We start from the raw sequence: 14,670 nt of genomic DNA, 5'->3' as shown, positions 1-14,670 counted from the left end.
TGGAAAGAAATTGGACTCTCTTCCTTACGTCTTTCACAGGTGTTGTTACCAATGATACTAATGTATTTGTTTCATTTAGTGAGGCACAGTGGTTCTCAAGCTTTGTCGTTTCAAGGACCTCCATAATTCTAAGAGTGTACAAATGTTTGTAACCCTCATGGTTCCTTGAGGGGGTTCCAAAGGGCCCCTTGCGTGGTGTGTAACTCTGAGAGCCTGGACCACACTTTAGAGACCCACTGGTGTAGCAGAGTGTTTCCAGGGAGAATAACATGTACAATATCAGCACCCTGACTCTGTTTTGACCAGAATGGAACAGTGCCTTCATTACCATCATCGGTAACACCTGTGAAGGAAGATGCCCAATTTCTTTCCAATATGGCTGCTGTGCATAGAGCCTATTGCAGTAACAATATGTGATGTTGGCTCCCCCTGTTGGTACAGACCTGTTGTCTACAGCAGGTGTGGAATGGATACATTATGACCAACCCAGTCTATTGTTTGGAAAATTACCCAAACAATATGCTCACGATAAGTGCATCAACTGGATGAGTCAATGTTACATACATGGTTCTTAAATAATACAGATATTGAGTGTGCCTTGAGACGTTCCGATAAAGGGAAATATCACCTATAATAGATTGATATTTCTTCAATATACATAAACAAATGTTTTCAGTTCATGTACATTTTCTCTGTCTATTGTGTTTGTTTCAAGTCCAGCATTTATTCTCTCCACTGATCTAAAAACAACAACAGCACTTGCCCTAGCCATGATGACCTTGCAGGCTTATGCAAAGGCTAAAATGTTATTAAAATAGCATGTTAGGTAGACAGATGCCAGGCCATTTGTAGACCTGGTATCCTATAGTGTATATACTTTCAATGTACGGAATATACTGGTTTAGACTAATGCTAGGTTATTGGTTTACCTCTGATCCTAGATTACTATCTATTCATTTGATGTATTACCTTATGTTTACCTTGCTTACTGTAAAATGTTCTATTTTCTTTCCTCTTCTGCACTGTAACTATCTATTAATTATTATTATTAATTATGCATCCTAATGTTTGTCATTTTATAATTGTGTTCACTTTGCTTGATGTTCTGTGTAAAGCACATTGAATTGCCTTGCTGTTGAAATGTGGTATACAAATAAAACTGCCTTGCCTACCATTGACCGTATTTCTACTGGAATTGTCACTTCATAAAATTCAACTGTCATTTAGAATATTATTATGCATCATTACAGTAACTATGCTGCTAGATGGATTGAACTGAGCACTTTTCTACCTCATCCCTGGTTTTCCCTTTTATCCCTCATCCCTTACCCTTTTACTATCTATTTTGCAATATTTTATGTAATATCTAATATCATATCATGCACTTTGGGGACACTCAGGTGGTGCGTCGACATCCACTCCGAGATGTCAGCCAGACAAGCAGCAATGCGTGCCTCCACTTGTGTGTCAGAGGGGGGGAATGAGAGGATCAGCTGGGTGTCATCGGCATAGTAGTGGTAGGAAAAGTCATGGGAGTGGATGACAGCACCAAGAGATGTAGTGTAGAGAGAGAAAAGAAGAATGAATGTCATTGTGTGGAGTAAACCCCTGTGGTTTTACTGTGTATTTGTGTACAATAAACGTCTTGTATCTTGTATGTTACTGAGAGTGTCTGTCCGACTGTGTTAGATCATTCAAGATAATAAACTCTTATGATGCATCAGTTCAAGTGTGTTCTTAGTGCTTCAGATGTCAAAAGATCTGCAGCTCAAGGATTTATTTATTAACACTATAGCCAGATAAAAGACAGTGGTTGTGCGTCAGAAGAACTGTGCTCCGTCATTGGTGGGCTAGTCTAGCCATGTCGTCTAGCCGCTAGACGACATGGTATAATTTTTAGATCAATATTTCCAACTAAAGTTCTTCTGAACTTTGCGTAATCAAATTACTGACGTGCTGAAGAGAGGAAGGAAAGACGTGTTCTCCTTTATAGTACTTCTGCTTTTCTGCTCATATTAAAATGACCTGTAGGCATATATACTGTACAGTGATACAATATCATAGCTGAGGAGTATGGACGCTTTCATCGCTGACCCTGTGTAATACGTAGGTAGGTACAAACTGTTTCTGAGATCAAATTATGGATATGCCTAAGTCGTACATACATCGTCTAATGACATGTCCCGGCACAAAAATAAATGAGCAGATCTTAGCATGGCAAAGTATGAACCAAGCTTTAGACTTAAATCAGAGGGAAAAAAACATACAGCGCTGAATCTATTTCATTGTCCCAAGTTAATTGAGTTGTAATTTGTCATTTACATCATGTTGCAGGTCAACGTCAAATAATGGCAGGTGTGATTCTTGTGATTCTCATCATTATTCCTGGTGAGTCATTGAAGGAGTCGTTTGTTCTTCTCCTAGCCTATATGGCTTGGTAGAATTTTTCAGAGCGTTCTATTGATTGTTTATAATTATTATGAATTGCATGAATGGGAGTGGGGAATAAATTATTATAAATTAAGATGCAAATCTGTAAATCCATACTGTATTATGTTAAAAGACATAAAATACATAAAATGTTTATTAATGTGCTGATCTATAATTGGTTTCGGTTGTTAATGTGAAGAGGTGAGTGATTTGTATTCTATTTTCCAGGTGTGTGTGGTCAATGTTATGGTCAATGTGTGGTGAACTACAACGACGGGTGTGGTTTTAGTGGATCACTGGACGTATATTGTTCAGACATCCCTGGACCCCCCTGCTTCAGTGTATACTGGCCCCCATGGTACACTGCAACGTGTGGGTCAAGGTCATGTGACTTTGTATCTGATCTGGTTACATGGATAGGAGTATGTCCATGTCCAACGGACTATGATGTGTCTATAACAGGTACATAACCAGTGGTGGAAAAAGTACTTCATTGATTTACCTAAGTATAAAGTATCAATACTGCAATGTAGAAATACTCTGTTAGAAGTAAAAGTCCAGAATTAGTAAAAGTACAAAAGTATTGGCATCAAAATATACTTAAAGTACCAAATGTAAAAGTACTCATTATGCGGAATGTCCCATTTCACAAGTTTTAAAGTAATAAAATGTATACAAATATTTGTATAGCCGAAATGTATATAGGGCTGAAGTGGTTAATGTATGTTTTGTAATAATAATACAAATCTACAAAGTAACTAGTAACTAAAGTTTTCAAATAATTGTAGTGGAGTACAATATTTGCGATTTGCGGAGTAGAAGTAAAAGTACAGAAAATTGGAAATACTCCAGTGAAGTAGAAATACCTCAACATTTTACAGTACTTGAGTAAATGTACTAAGTTACTTTACACCACTGAACATAACACTAGGTTATCATAGTTCATATTGCATATATGATTTAAAAGAAAGGTGCTTTAAATTTATTATCATTTGTAAGCACTTAAAAATGGTGTGAATATTTTTTGTGTTTAAATCTCTATTCCTCCATAGGCCCTCCACAAATGACCTCGGTATCAAAGGATCCACCAGGAGCAGTTGTGGAGGGCAGCAAAGTGACTCTAACCTGCAGCAGTGAAGCCAACCCACCAGTAGTCAGCTACACCTGGTACAGAGGAAGCAGCTCTATCTCCACTGGTCCTCAGCTGGTAAAGAACAAAGTGTCTCCAGCTGACTCTGGACAGTACACATGTCAGGGGACAAACAAACATGGATCCAAAATGTCATCACCACTCTCTCTAGATGTTCTGTGTAAGTGAACTTTAAGTGTTTGGAATTTTAAAGACCTATATATTTTAAAAATGTTTACAGACAGAAAATATTGCATTATTTCTTCACGTTTTGGCCTATAACTCTTGAACCGTCAGTCGTATAATCAACATATTTTTTCCCTGGATTCCTTGGAACATGGCGCAATTTATAAGCCCAGTTTGTGCCAGATGACATTTTCTGCCATACTGCGTTTTCTTCAAAAATAAATGTTTTTTCTACTAATCCTACAGATTTTGTCCAAAACAGAAATCGGTACACATTATCTCTGCGGTCATATGATCTAGATCTATGAGTCCGATTTTTCATATCCCATTCCAATTGGCTAAGCCTGTCTTCCAAAGTTTGCGGGCCCTGTGTAGGCAACCTGGCCTGGCGGAGACCTGTGCTCCGAGGAGCACATTTTTGTTGTTTGTTTTGTTTTGTAAAGCAACTAAAAGTACTTAGAAAAGCGCTACATAAATTGCATATATTATTATTGTAATATTTCAATTGTTGATTTGTGATAAAAAGAGCTTTTAAAGTGACCTAAATATTTCTTCAACAGATGGTCCCAAGAATGTAATTGTGTCTGTAAGTCCATCTGGCGATGTTGTCAAAGGAAGCTCAGTCACTTTCACCTGCAGCAGCAGCGATTCAAATCCACCAATCCGGAGCTACATCCTTTTTAAAGACAACACTGTGGCACAGAAGAAGACGACCATCTCTAACATCCAACCTAGTGACAGTGGAAGATACTTCTGTCAGGCAAAGAACAGCATCGCCACAGTCGATTCACCTCGCGTCACTCTTGATGTTCACTGTGAGATTTTGACATATTTGACACATTATTCAATGTATCAGTTATTGTTTATTCCTAGTGAAGAAAAGATACATGTAAACTATAATTAGCAAGCACTTAAACATTTTGTAAATATTTTTAGTATTTAAATATCTATTCCTCCATAGACCCTCCACAAACGACCTCGGTATCAAAGGATCCACCAGGAGCAGTTGTGGAGGGCAGCAAAGTGACTCTAACCTGCAGCAGTGAAGCCAACCCACCAGTAGTCAGCTACACCTGGTACAGAGGAAGCAGCTCTATCTCCACTGGTCCTCAGCTGGTGAAGAACAAAGTGTCTCCAGCTGACTCTGGACAGTACACATGTCAGGGGACAAACAAACATGGATCCAAAATGTCATCACCACTCTCTCTAGATGTTCTGTGTAAGTGAACTTTAAGTGTTTGGAATTTTAAAGACCTATATATTTTAAAAATGTTTACAGACAGAAAATATTGCATTATTTCTTCACGTTTTGGCCTATAACTCTTGAACCGTCAGTCGTATAATCAACATATTTTTCCCTGGATTCCTTGGAACATGGCGCAATTTATAGGCCCAGTTTGTGCCAGATGACATTTTCTGCCATACTGCGTTTTCTTCAAAAAAAAAAAAAATTCTACTAATCCTACAGATTTTGTCCAAAACAGAAATCGGTACACATTATCTCTGCGGTCATATGATCTAGATCTATGAGTCCGATTTTTCATATCCCATTCCAATTGGCTAAGCCTGTCTTCCAAAGTTTGCGGGCCCTGTGTAGGCAACCTGGCCTGGCGGAGACCTGTGCTCCGAGGAGCACATTTTTGTTGTTTGTTTTGTTTTGTAAAGCAACTAAAAGTACTTAGAAAAGCGCTACATAAATTGCATATATTATTATTGTAATATTTCAATTGTTGATTTGTGATAAAAAGAGCTTTTAAAGTGACCTAAATATTTCTTCAACAGATGGTCCCAAGAATGTAATTGTGTCTGTAAGTCCATCTGGCGATGTTGTCAAAGGAAGCTCAGTCACTTTCACCTGCAGCAGCAGCGATTCAAATCCACCAATCCGGAGCTACATCCTTTTTAAAGACAACACTGTGGCACAGAAGAAGACGACCATCTCTAACATCCAACCTAGTGACAGTGGAAGATACTTCTGTCAGGCAAAGAACAGCATCGCCACAGTCGATTCACCTCGCGTCACTCTTGATGTTCACTGTGAGATTTTGACATATTTGACACATTATTCAATGTATCAGTTATTGTTTATTCCTAGTGAAGAAAAGATACTTAAAAATGGTGTGAATATTTTTTGTGTTTAAATCTCTATTCCTCCATAGACCCTCCACAAACGACCTCTGTATCAAAGGATCCACCAGGAGCAGTTGTGGAGGGCAGCAAAGTGACTCTAACCTGCAGCAGTGAAGCCAACCCACCAGTAGTCAGCTACACCTGGTACAGAGGAAGCAGCTCTATCTCCACTGGTCCTCAGCTGGTGAAGAACAAAGTGTCTCCAGCTGACTCTGGACAGTACACATGTCAGGGGACAAACAAACATGGATCCAAAATGTCATCACCACTCTCTCTAGATGTTCTGTGTAAGTGAACTTTAAGTGTTTGGAATTTTAAAGACCTATATATTTTAAAAATGTTTACAGACAGAAAATATTGCATTATTTCTTCACGTTTTGGCCTATAACTCTTGAACCGTCAGTCGTATAATCAACATATTTTTTCCCTGGATTCCTTGGAACATGGCGCAATTTATAGGCCCAGTTTGTGCCAGATGACATTTTCTGCCATACTGCGTTTTCTTCAAAAATAAATGTTTTTTCTACTAATCCTACAGATTTTGTCCAAAACAGAAATCGGTACACATTATCTCTGCGGTCATATGATCTAGATCTATGAGTCCGATTTTTCATATCCCATTCCAATTGGCTAAGCCTGTCTTCCAAAGTTTGCGGGCCCTGTGTAGGCAACCTGGCCTGGCGGAGACCTGTGCTCCGAGGAGCACATTTTTGTTGTTTGTTTTGTTTTGTAAAGCAACTAAAAGTACTTAGAAAAGCGCTACATAAATTGCATATATTATTATTGTAATATTTCAATTGTTGATTTGTGATAAAAAGAGCTTTTAAAGTGACCTAAATATTTCTTCAACAGATGGTCCCAAGAATGTAATTGTGTCTGTAAGTCCATCTGGCGATGTTGTCAAAGGAAGCTCAGTCACTTTCACCTGCAGCAGCAGCGATTCAAATCCACCAATCCGGAGCTACATCCTTTTTAAAGACAACACTGTGGCACAGAAGAAGACGACCATCTCTAACATCCAACCTAGTGACAGTGGAAGATACTTCTGTCAGGCAAAGAACAGCATCGCCACAGTCGATTCACCTCGCGTCACTCTTGATGTTCACTGTGAGATTTTGACATATTTGACACATTATTCAATGTATCAGTTATTGTTTATTCCTAGTGAAGAAAAGATACTTAAAAATGGTGTGAATATTTTTTGTGTTTAAATCTCTATTCCTCCATAGACCCTCCACAAACGACCTCTGTATCAAAGGATCCACCAGGAGCAGTTGTGGAGGGCAGCAAAGTGACTCTAACCTGCAGCAGTGAAGCCAACCCACCAGTAGTCAGCTACACCTGGTACAGAGGAAGCAGCTCTATCTCCACTGGTCCTCAGCTGGTGAAGAACAAAGTGTCTCCAGCTGACTCTGGACAGTACACATGTCAGGGGACAAACAAACATGGATCCAAAATGTCATCACCACTCTCTCTAGATGTTCTGTGTAAGTGAACTTTAAGTGTTTGGAATTTTAAAGACCTATATATTTTAAAAATGTTTACAGACAGAAAATATTGCATTATTTCTTCACGTTTTGGCCTATAACTCTTGAACCGTCAGTCGTATAATCAACATATTTTTTCCCTGGATTCCTTGGAACATGGCGCAATTTATAGGCCCAGTTTGTGCCAGATGACATTTTCTGCCATACTGCGTTTTCTTCAAAAATAAATGTTTTTTCTACTAATCCTACAGATTTTGTCCAAAACAGAAATCGGTACATATTATCTCTGCGGTCATATGATCTAGATCTATGAGTCCGATTTTTCATATCCCATTCCAATTGGCTAAGCCTGTCTTCCAAAGTTTGCGGGCCCTGTGTAGGCAACCTGGCCTGGCGGAGACCTGTGTTCCGAGGAGCACATTCTTTTGTTTGTTTTGTTTTGTAAAGCAACTAAAAGTACTTAGAAAAGCGCTACATAAATTGCATATATTATTATTGTAATATTTCAATTGTTGATTTGTGATAAAAAGAGCTTTTAAAGTGACCTAAATATTTCTTCAACAGATGGTCCCAAGAATGTAATTGTGTCTGTAAGTCCATCTGGCGATGTTGTCAAAGGAAGCTCAGTCACTTTCACCTGCAGCAGCAGCGATTCAAATCCACCAATCCGGAGCTACATCCTTTTTAAAGACAACACTGTGGCACAGAAGAAGACGACCATCTCTAACATCCAACCTAGTGACAGTGGAAGATACTTCTGTCAGGCAAAGAACAGCATCGCCACAGTCGATTCACCTCGCGTCACTCTTGATGTTCACTGTGAGATTTTGACATATTTGACACATTATTCAATGTATCAGTTATTGTTTATTCCTAGTGAAGAAAATATACTTAAAAATGGTGTGAATATTTTTTGTGTTTAAATCTCTATTCCTCCATAGACCCTCCACAAACGACCTCGGTATCAAAGGATCCACCAGGAGCAGTTGTGGAGGGCAGCAAAGTGACTCTAACCTGCAGCAGTGAAGCCAACCCACCAGTAGTCAGCTACACCTGGTACAGAGGAAGCAGCTCTATCTCCACTGGTCCTCAGCTGGTGAAGAACAAAGTGTCTCCAGCTGACTCTGGACAGTACACATGTCAGGGGACAAACAAACATGGATCCAAAATGTCATCACCACTCTCTCTAGATGTTCTGTGTAAGTGAACTTTAAGTGTTTGGAATTTTAAAAACCTATCAAGGAAAAAGTGTGCTCCGAGGAGCACACTTTTCTAGTTTGTTTTGTTAAGCGACTTTAAGTACTTAGAAAAGCGCAATATTAATTGCATGTATTATTATTATTATTATTATTATTATTATTATTATATTTCAATCGTTGATTTGTGATAAAAATAGCTTTTAAAGTGACCTAAATATTTCTTCAACAGATGGTCCCAAGAATGTAATTGTGTCTGTAAGTCCATCTGGCGATGTTGTCAAAGGAAGCTCAGTCACTTTCACCTGCAGCAGCAGCGATTCAAATCCACCAATCCAGAGCTACATCCTTTTTAAAGACAACACTGAAGTGGCACAGAAGAAGACGACCATCTCTAACATCCAACCTAGTGACAGTGGAAGATACTTCTGTCAGGCAAAGAACAGCATCGCCACAGTCGATTCACCTCACGTCACTCTTGATGTTCACTGTGAGATTTTAGTTCAATTAATTAATACATTTTATTGATGACTTTAGTGTTCAGAAAATCAAATCCAGTTTGAAAGTATTATTATTCAAAGTATCAGTTATTGCTTATCCCTAGCGAAGAAGAAAAATGATAAACTATCAGTTTGTAAACACTTAGAAAATAGTGAAAATAATGTAGTGTTTCATTCTGTATCCCTCCATAGACCCTCCACAAACGACATCAGTATCAATGGATCCACCAGGGGAAGTTGTGGAGGGCAGCAAAGTGACTCTAAACTGCAGCAGTGAAGCCAACCCACCAGTAGTCAGCTACACCTGGTACAGAGGAAGCAGCTCTATCTCCACTGGTCCTCAGCTGGTGAAGAACAAAGTGTCTCCAGCTGACTCTGGACAGTACACATGTCAGGGGACAAACAAACATGGATCCAAAATGTCATCACCACTCTCTCTAGATGTTCTGTGTAAGTGAACTTTAAGTGTTTGGAATTTTAAAAACCTATCAAGGAAAAAGTGTGCTCCGAGGAGCACACTTTTCTAGTTTGTTTTGTTAAGCGACTTTAAGTACTTAGAAAAGCGCAATATAAATTGCATGTATTATTATTATTATTATTATTATTATTATTATTATTATTATTATTATTATTATTATTATTATTATTATATTTCAATCGTTGATTTGTGATAAAAATAGCTTTTAAAGTGACCTAAATATTTCTTCAACAGATGGTCCCAAGAATGTAATTGTGTCTGTAAGTCCATCTGGCGATGTTGTCAAAGGAAGCTCAGTCACTTTCACCTGCAGCAGCAGCGATTCAAATCCACCAATCCGGAGCTACATCCTTTTTAAAGACAACACTGTGGCACAGAAGAAGACGACCATCTCTAACATCCAACCTAGTGACAGTGGAAGATACTTCTGTCAGGCAAAGAACAGCATCGCCACAGTCGATTCACCTCACGTCACTCTTGATGTTCACTGTGAGATTTTAGTTCAATTAATTAATACATTTTATTGATGACTTTAGTGTTCAGAAAATCAAATCCAGTTTGAAAGTATTATTATTCAAAGTATCAGTTATTGCTTATCCCTAGCGAAGAAGAAAAATGATAAACTATCAGTTTGTAAACACTTAGAAAATAGTGAAAATAATGTAGTGTTTCATTCTGTATCCCTCCATAGACCCTCCACAAACGACATCAGTATCAATGGATCCACCAGGGGAAGTTGTGGAGGGCAGCAAAGTGACTCTAAACTGCAGCAGTGATGCCAAACCACCAGTAGACAGGTACACCTGGTACACATACACAGGACGCAGCTTTATCTCCACTGGTCCTCAGCTGGTGAAGAAGAAAGTGTCTCCAGCTGACTCTGGACAGTACACCTGTCAGGTGACAAACAAACATGGATCCCAAATGTCACCACCACGCTCTCTAGTTGTTCAGTGTAAGTGAACTTTAAGCTTGTTTCATTAACGTCCTCTATGACTTGATATCAATAAATACAAACAAATAAATAAATGCATAGATAAATAAATACATATATAAAAACATAACATTGCCAATAATGTAAATGCTTAGATGCACCAGTGAGTGTGCTGGTGGAGGTCACTCCATCAGACAGTCTGGCAGAGGGCAGCAGTGTGAACTTGACCTGCAGCAGTGATGCTAACCCACCAGTACACAACTACACCTGGTACAAGAGGACTACTGGGCCTCCTCCGGGCTCCAGCTCCCTGCTGGTCCAGGTAGGGTCAGGGGGACAGGTGCTGGTTCTGGCCTCCCTGCAGCCCTCCCAGACTGGACCGTACTTCTGTCAAGCCAGGAACTCGCTGGGAGAAAAGAACTCTACTGAGGTTCTGCTGCAGATGGATGTGATAGACAGTGAGTATAGGAAGTTGTTGGAATGGTGTAGGCCTACTTCAGTGGTTCCTAAACCTTTTAGCTCGGGACCCAAAAGAGAAATTTTATGTCTCCCTGGGACCCAAACTAGTGAAGATAGCCGATCTAACAGCTCACGTTGCACGCGATGCGACGTGTTGTGAGCTTGTAGATCTGCTATTTTCACTACTTCCTAAACAAAAAATTCCCTCCCTCTAATTAATGCATTTTTTAAAGGATTTTTTTTAATGGAATTCTTTTGAAAAAAAATAGAATCATTTTGAAAATCTTTTGAAATAATAATTAAAAACTAAATATGGGAAACAAAAAATGTAAGGGGTATTTACTCGCGAGTCGTGACGCATACATTCCTTTTGGGGAAACAGTGGTGTACTTCACAGTCTATAACCTGGCAACATAATCTACAAAAGTACAGTAAGTTTTAGATCTAGTCATCTAAAAATATGTAAAGCAGCTGAAAGTCTAAATACACAGAAAACATTTTTGATTGATTGCCTTTCTCTGTTGAAAATCTTTATAATTATTTTGTACCCTGTCATTTTCCTGCAGTTGGTCGTCTCATCTTTCTTGTGGTTATTATAGTCAAGGTGTTGGCAGTGCTGCTGCTTCCGTTGGTCATGGTGTGGGCCTGGTGAGTTTCTACTGTCATCACAAACTCCTTACTTTTTTATAAAGAGCTTTAAAAATGTGTTTTCAACTAGGCTAATATTTCTTGTGTTTAAAGGAAACAAAATGTTGCCGTGGTGGACAAAGAGGTGAGGAGCGCTATATACATTTTATATTGATTGCACTTAATAATTCTGATGAATTGTATACTGTACATCAGTGGTTCTCAACCTGTGGGTCGGGACCTCCAGGGGGGTCCCCAGACAGTGAAGTGACAATTTAAGGACTTTTGAGACCATTAACACCAAAAAGAAAATAAAAAGAGAAAGACAAGAAAAAAGACCATTACTGCATCAAAAGTAAAACTATACAATACAAATTGTCAAACATTGGCCAAATTGTCAAATAATAAGAAAGAGGCAAAAGTTTTGAAAATAGCCGATCTACAAGCTCGGCTATTGTCTTGATCGGCTATTTTCACAATATTTATCTGTGGAACCGAGTCAAACTAAATGTAATGCTTACAATTCCAAGTGCTTGTCAGGGTGGGGGGGTCCCCAGTTATTTTGGGGGGGCAGGTTGAGAACCTGTACATTATCATAATTTATTCATGATTATACTGTAAATGTGACTCTTATTCTCAGGAGGACAGTCCACACTATGTAAACGTCAGTGCAAGTGGGGCTCGTAGGCAAGGCTTCACCTACACTTAGGACAGCAGGGTTGTAGAAGAGGAAATCAACGTGTAGAGAAAGAGAGAAGCATGAAGACATTCCTTTATATTTAGAATAGACGCTGTTTGCTAGCTTCCTGTGTACTCAGTGATGAAAGAAGTACTAAAAACATTTACTTCAGTAAAAGTATCAATACCCTATTGTATAAATAGTATGTTACAAGTACAAGTTCGGTATTCAACATTTTCTTGAGTAAAAGTACAAAAGTATTGGCATCAAAATGTACTTAAAGTACCAAAAGTAAAAGTACTCATTATGCAGAAGGTCCCATTTCACACTTTTTAAAATGTATAAAAATCCTTTTAAAATAGCAAATCTACAAGCTCACAACGTGAGTAAAACGTGAGTAAAAGTACCTCAATTCTACTTAAGTACAGTACCTGAGTACATGTACTTAGTTTCTTTACATCACTGTGTATACTGAAATACAGCTGATAAAGCCGCATGCAGCTCTCTCTCTCTCTCTAAGAGAGGAAATTATCAGCAAGTACTAGTTTGTTCTATCAACCAACTTTACTTGATACTGCATATATCTCTACTTACTGTATTTACAATTGTTTGTTTCTTTTGTCAAGCTGTAATATGGTGAACTATATGCACTGTCAAACAGATTATTAATTAAGATTAATCTTTAGTTGTATTAAATGTTTGTATAATGTATTGTAATTATGTATTTTTCATGTTTTTATATTTTAATGCATCTTATATGGACCCCAATGTGACACACAATGTGTGATATGTCTTCTTTTATTTTCCTAGACCGAGTAGTTTATAAAGGTCTCAATCCTTAAAAAATAGTGATTATTTATAAGCTGGTCCACCTGGCGGTCATTGACGAATCTGCCGGCTGGAATTGCTGGATAGAGAAAAAGACACCGGTGTCCTTTCCTTGATTTACCTTCCTTGCCTGGCATTGCCAGACTGATCACATGGGATCACTCGCACGGTCTCTCCACGATAGAACGCCAGGCTAGTCAACTACTGCATTCCTGCAAACATTATACAGTAGCATGGGCTAGCTGCTGAATACAACATGCTTGAAATTATTTACAGAGTGTAAACAACAAATAGTTAAAATAAAAATACCAAACATAAAATAAAAATACATTTTAAAAAAACTGTCTGTGTAAACCATGAATTAATATGACTGCTAGGGTGAGGGCAAGGACAAAAAGGTAATCTGGCCAAGGTTCTGTACTTTTTAAATATCAGATCAGATCATAAAACAAAACATAAGACCAAGTTGTTGTTGCAATAGATTTTTAAGATGAATTTAGACAGCTCAATATTACAGAGGCTCAATATTACATTGTCTTAATGTGGGACACCATACATGTACATAGACCAACTCAAAACCAACAAACTCCATATTCTTATCTTTTTAATCAACTACAGTTTAACCTTCAGACCATGCTGCTATTATGTTTATGTTCATTTGTGTTTATTTTATTTGACATGGATATTACAATTACTTGGGACAAACCAGATGCATTGTTTGAGTGTCATAGCTCAAATACACATTTTCAACACCTGTCCAGAGGAGGCTTTTCTACTTTCTATTGCCAGCAGTGATGGAAAAAGTTAAAGTATCAATATCACAATGTAGAAATACTCTGTATGTAAGTAAAAGTCCGGTATTCAGAATTTACTTGAGTAAAAGTACAAAAGTATTGGCATCAAAATATACTTTAAGTACTCATTGTGCAGAAGGTCCCATTTCACAAGTTTTCGAATGATTAAAATAAGTTTATAAAAATTATTTGAAAATAGCACATCTACAAGCTCACAATGCGTCGCAAAGCGACAAGTATATATATGTAGGGAAGTGGTTATAATATACAAAATCTACAAAGTAACTGGTAACTAAAGTTTTCAAATAATTGTGGAGTAAAAGTATAATATTCTGAGATGTAGTGGAGTAGAAGCAAAAGTATTTAAAATTGGAATTACTCCAGTAAAGCAAAAATATCTGAAAATTGTAGTTGAGTAAATTAATGTACTTAGCTACTTTCCACCACTGATTGCCAGTACTGCTTTATAACCTCTCTCATGTGTTTAATGTGAATTTAATGGTTAAAAATATATTTCCGGTTCTAAAGCACTTCGTGTGAGTGCCTGCGTCATTCTTGCATGAGTATCTGGGTGCGGACCTCAGCAGACATTCACGACTAAAAATAGTATTTAGAATAGAAAAGAGTACTCCTCAGAACACATATCTCCACCAGGCTTGGTTGCCTATCCAGGGCTGTGTCAGCTGTCAGTGGGTTGTTGTAGCCATCAGAACACGAGGGACATGGTGCAACCGTTTGGGCAGAAGTGAACATGCTTTTGGAGGTGAGCTGAATAGAGGGCCCTTCAACAGGCGATTCCAATTTGGTCATGAT

General features: G+C 38.2%; 1 protein-coding gene across 1 annotated transcript; it reads left to right on the top strand.

The window, feature by feature from the left end:
- Positions 1-2,057: 2,057 nt before the first annotated feature.
- On the top strand, positions 2,058-12,807 carry LOC308076684 (sialoadhesin-like). The gene is made up of 20 exons (XM_080417089.1): positions 2,058-2,110; positions 2,335-2,388; positions 2,659-2,892; positions 3,483-3,740; positions 4,306-4,560; positions 4,707-4,964; positions 5,528-5,782; positions 5,905-6,162; positions 6,728-6,982; positions 7,105-7,362; positions 7,927-8,181; positions 8,304-8,561; positions 8,791-9,048; positions 9,251-9,508; positions 9,771-10,025; positions 10,228-10,491; positions 10,626-10,928; positions 11,496-11,577; positions 11,671-11,701; positions 12,197-12,807. The coding sequence occupies exons 2-20, from the start codon at positions 2,349-2,351 to the stop codon at positions 12,263-12,265; spliced, it is 4,104 nt and encodes a 1,367-aa protein (XP_080273215.1). The 5' UTR covers positions 2,058-2,110; positions 2,335-2,348; the 3' UTR covers positions 12,266-12,807.
- Positions 12,808-14,670: the final 1,863 nt, after the last annotated feature.

Source organism: Gymnoscopelus braueri (genome assembly GCF_963280865.1).
Source record: "Gymnoscopelus braueri genome assembly, chromosome: 21".
Taxonomy (NCBI): Eukaryota; Metazoa; Chordata; class Actinopteri; order Myctophiformes; family Myctophidae; genus Gymnoscopelus; species Gymnoscopelus braueri.
The sequence above is the reverse complement of the archived record's forward strand: the minus strand, read 5'-3'. Positions and strand labels throughout refer to the sequence as shown.